This window comes from Miscanthus floridulus, chromosome 14, assembly GCF_019320115.1.
Source record: "Miscanthus floridulus cultivar M001 chromosome 14, ASM1932011v1, whole genome shotgun sequence".
NCBI classification, from domain to species: Eukaryota; Viridiplantae; Streptophyta; class Magnoliopsida; order Poales; family Poaceae; genus Miscanthus; species Miscanthus floridulus.
The window spans coordinates 57,935,746-57,940,111 of NC_089593.1; the positions used below are offsets into that span (position 1 = coordinate 57,935,746).

At 38.9% G+C, this 4,366-nt stretch overlaps 1 protein-coding gene across 1 annotated transcript; it reads left to right on the top strand.

Annotated features, from left to right (window-relative positions):
- The first annotated feature begins 568 nt into the window (after window positions 1-568).
- Window positions 569-3,251, top strand: LOC136505962 (probable prolyl 4-hydroxylase 3). The gene is made up of 6 exons (XM_066501092.1): window positions 569-631; window positions 1,373-1,470; window positions 1,560-1,657; window positions 2,664-2,793; window positions 2,904-3,079; window positions 3,181-3,251. Exons 1-6 carry the CDS (start codon window positions 581-583, stop codon window positions 3,249-3,251), a joined length of 624 nt encoding a protein of 207 aa, XP_066357189.1. The 5' UTR covers window positions 569-580.
- The last annotated feature ends 1,115 nt before the right edge of the window (window positions 3,252-4,366 follow it).

The following is a 4,366-nucleotide window of genomic DNA, read 5'->3' on the forward strand; positions in this document are numbered from 1 at the left end:
GTCTCCAATATAGTTTCTAAAAAATCACTTGGTAAACTAATAATGAGTTTTCCAAGTGACTAAAAAAAGTTGGGAGTATATTTGTTACCTTCCTCCAACAACTTCCAAAATCTCGCTATTAAAAGATATATAAGGTAATTTTACATCAGGAATCACGTACTCTTTCTGGATCACCATAACTACTTTCGTACTTTCTTTACATTTGTACCTAGAACCCTGTCCTACTTCTTATTTTTTTCCACATCCTTCCATTTTAGGTTCACGATTGGGAGGTGGAGTTGGGAGTTTTGGAGATGTATTTTTTCGATCTCGCCAAAAATCATGGATTGTGAGATTGTTTTGGAAACTCTTGGAGATGCTCTTACCTTCTCCACGCACTACGAGTGTATATCAGTCAGCCCCTTTGACAGGTAGCCTAACTAGCTAGCTATTGTTAATATGCACTGAGCTATTATGTACTCCGATAAACAGCTGTTGATGATAAGATAAGAAATTTATGGACGCCGTTATATATTATATCCAATTCGAATTCCTCTACACATGACCTGCAGAGATATCACGGAAAAAAGGAAAGCCCTCGATGGAGGAGTTGTCGACGGAGCCCCGCGCTACGGTGTACCACAACTTCCTTGTGGGTCACTTGCCTCGTTCCTTTCTATTATTACGCAGAAAAGACCATATGATATTCTACATGCTATCTTTCTCCACTGGTTAATAATTAGGAGACCTCGACAGAGTTGTTTTTGTTTGGCTTTGTGTATATGTTGAAATCTTATAGTCGAGGAGTGGGCGCAGCAAAACACCAAACCACGGTTATATGTTGATGCTTGTGCGATCGAATTTGCTTAGCCGTCAACTAGCTCATTGCCCCTTTTCCACTGAAATTTACCTTGGATTTAATTTATTTGCGAATTAATCCGATCCCTTATTATGGTTTTGTACACTTATGATAGATGCACAAAAGAACATAGTGGGACGATACGGCGGTAGCACTACTGGCAGCTTACTTGAAACGTCTACTAGTATATATAGATGTCATGAGATTTAGTACTAACAGTTTTTTTTAGCGGAGCAGGACGATGTACGTTGTAATCTTCACTGTCGTAATTTCATACAGTATATATGAATGGGGAGGTTCATGTTATGTTTATCAATTTTTTCTACTTATTCCCACTTGGCAAAAGATTTTGAACATGTGTATATATGAAGTCATGTCTGTTGGCTGTTGATTTAATTTTAATGTCAGGACTAATTAATTTCTTGTTCATTTGCAACCTGATCCTTTTGTTATTGTCGACTGTCTTTCTGTTCATTTTAGTTTGCTTCACCATGTAATCTGGTAATCACTGAATCCTACGCTGTTCGTTTTCAGTCCAAGAAAGAATGTGACCACTTGATTTCACTGGCAAAGCCCCACATGACGAGGTCCAAAGTAGTTGATTCCCTGACTGGAGAGAGAAAGGAAAGCAGGTTTGAGCATTGTTGAAATCCCAATTTCAGGGATGTTACAAGGTTACATTACCAGTCATACTCATTTTGCTTGATGGCGGTATATGCAGTTCTCGAACAAGTTCAGGAATGTCTCTTACAAGAGGGCAGGACACAATTATTCGTACAATTGAGAAAAGGATAGCAGATTACACCTCAATACCTATAGGTATGTACTTCAATTCCTCCATCCGAAAAAGGATGCGATTCTAGCATAGTACTGAGTTAAATCATTTTTTATTTGATTAAGTTTTTACAAAAATATCAATATGATGAGACTTAATAAGTATAATTAGCTAGGTTAGTCACAAAATGTATTGCCATAGTCATGAATTTGAACGATCTATTCTATAAATTTAGTCAAATTTTAAATAGTTTGACTAGATGCAGACTTAAAATTGCATCGTTCTAGGACGGTGGCATTAGTACGTGGTACCTACCGTGCTTGGGTTTCAAAGTTGATATGTTTTGCCTACTTTTCCGTGAAAAGAATATTTAGTATGCTCACTACATTTGTTGTATGGGTGGTGCTGTTTGACACAGCTAATTACTCAGCACATTTGACAAATTGTGTTGCAGTTCTTGGATAGCATGCCCTGTCTACTTCACTCTAACCTTGGAGGTTTCAATGTTATATAATGCATGCCACTATGTCAGATTATTTCACTAAAAACTGCACAATGTAAAAAAGTTGAATGTGCTAATTGTGCACTCACCATTATGTCGTCTCGAAAACTAAGATGGTTAGAAATGTACATCAGGTGCAGTTTTCCTAGAGTGAATGGTTTGACATCTAATTGTGCATTTAAATATATATAACAGAGGTAGACGTATACCATCAATAAGAGATACTCTCCCTCCACTCCAAAGTATGTCGTTTTGACTTTTTTGATACATTAATTTTTGATATGCATATAGACATATATTATATCTAGATAAATAGCAAATTTATGTAAAAAAATGGTCAAACGACTTATAATTTGGAACCAGGGGATTACTTTATTAATTCAGCAAATGGAAAACCAGTAACCACCCATAACAGCAAAACCTGATGGGCGCAATGCCATTCGTGTGATCGTGTCGGATTATTTTATTATATTGCACGCAATTTACTTCAAATGCCAGTAGCACCTTTTTTCTTATTTTAATTTAATTGCTTTCCTGTAATTTTGTAGAGAATGGTGAGGGCCTTCAAGTTCTCCACTATGCAATTGGACAGAAGTTCGAGCCTCACTTTGACTACACTGACGTTAGTTTGGTCACAAAAAATGGAGGCCCTTGTATGGCGACTCTACTTATGTATCTGTAAGTATCATTATAATATACTTCTATTCTATGAATATGCGATATTTTTCTGATCAAATTTGAAAAATGTGAGATTATCATTTTTACACGGCAATATTTGAATTTTCTAGCTCGGATGTTGAAAAGGGTGGCGAGACTGTGTTCCCTAACGCGACAGCAAAAGGCAAGCTGTCTCATCAATGTCTAAAGCTAAAGAGTGGTATATCTGTTAAACCTAAAATGGGAGATGCATTGCTTTTCTGGAGCATGAAGCCTGATGGATCTCGTGATCCCACAAGCCTGCATGGTGAGTTTCACCCAATCTTGTTGCTATGACATATTTTTCAATATACAGTTGATTAAGTGTCATGCCATTTTATTCAACTGCAAATCTCTGCTTTAACTTAGGTGCAAGTCCAGTGATTAAAGGCGACAAATGGTCAGCGACCAAGTGGATGCATGTTAACAAGTACAACTAGAAAACCAGGGGTGATCTTGTCACGTCTTTTGTGTATTTATTTAATTTAAGTAAAGGCTGTTTTACCGTGTACGAGCGGTGTTTCTTAACATGTAGTATATTTTACTTTACCTAGCAATGGTGCTAACTTTTTTCTCCTGTATCTTCACTTATAGAAGCATTCATACAAGAAGATAGAAAAAGGAGTGGTACTTTCGAATTCGAATGCTCAGGTCACCTATTCCAATATTCCATGAAATTATTTTCCTGGTCATGATCATTCTTTATTTTCTTGACAAGGGACTGTTTCTACACCATTTAAAAATAAGGTAAAAAGCATATTTGAGCAGCAAATAAGTTAGCTGCAATATAAAAAACAGTACTATAAAACTAATTTTGCGAGGCGATGCCCTTTTATTAACCGAGGCGGGAATTTTTTGAGGCCGTTGTTTTCATTTACCGAGGCGGTCACGATTAATCGCCTCGAAAAATTAATTTACGAAGGTGGTAAAAAAATAACCGCCTCCTAAAATATATTTAGAGGCCCATCTCCAAAAATAGCCTCATTTTCGAAGGCGTGCCTTTTAATATACACGAGGCCCAACAAAAGCCCATACACTACAACAGAAAGTCAATTCACCGCCGAAACCTTCACCAACGGTTTTGAGATAACCGGCGGTGATACGTATCACCGCCGGCTCATGACCTATGGGCCCCCTCCTGGGCGAATAACAGGCAATGATGAACTCTTTCGCCGTCGGCTCGGTGTATGATCTGGTCGTGAGCAAAATGCCGGATATCGCTATCGTGTCGTCTACCGGACCAGCGATGGAAGGGTTTTCACCGCCGGTTGCTCGTTCTATATGTCCGACGCCTAGAGAAACCAGCGGAGGTAATATTTTTTTGCCACCGGTGCCAAGATTGAGTGTGCACTACAGTAATATTCGGCGGTGAAGTAAGTTATCACCGTTGGTTTAACGTATGATCCGACGGTGAAGCAACCATTGTGCGTATTGAATCTAGACCCTTTGTCTAGATTCAAGCCCTAATAAGGCCGGCCGGTCGCCGCCTCCTCCCGCACGGCAGGCCCATTGTTCCTCTCTGGCTATTTGTGTGCAGGTCTCGCGCCGCGCCGCC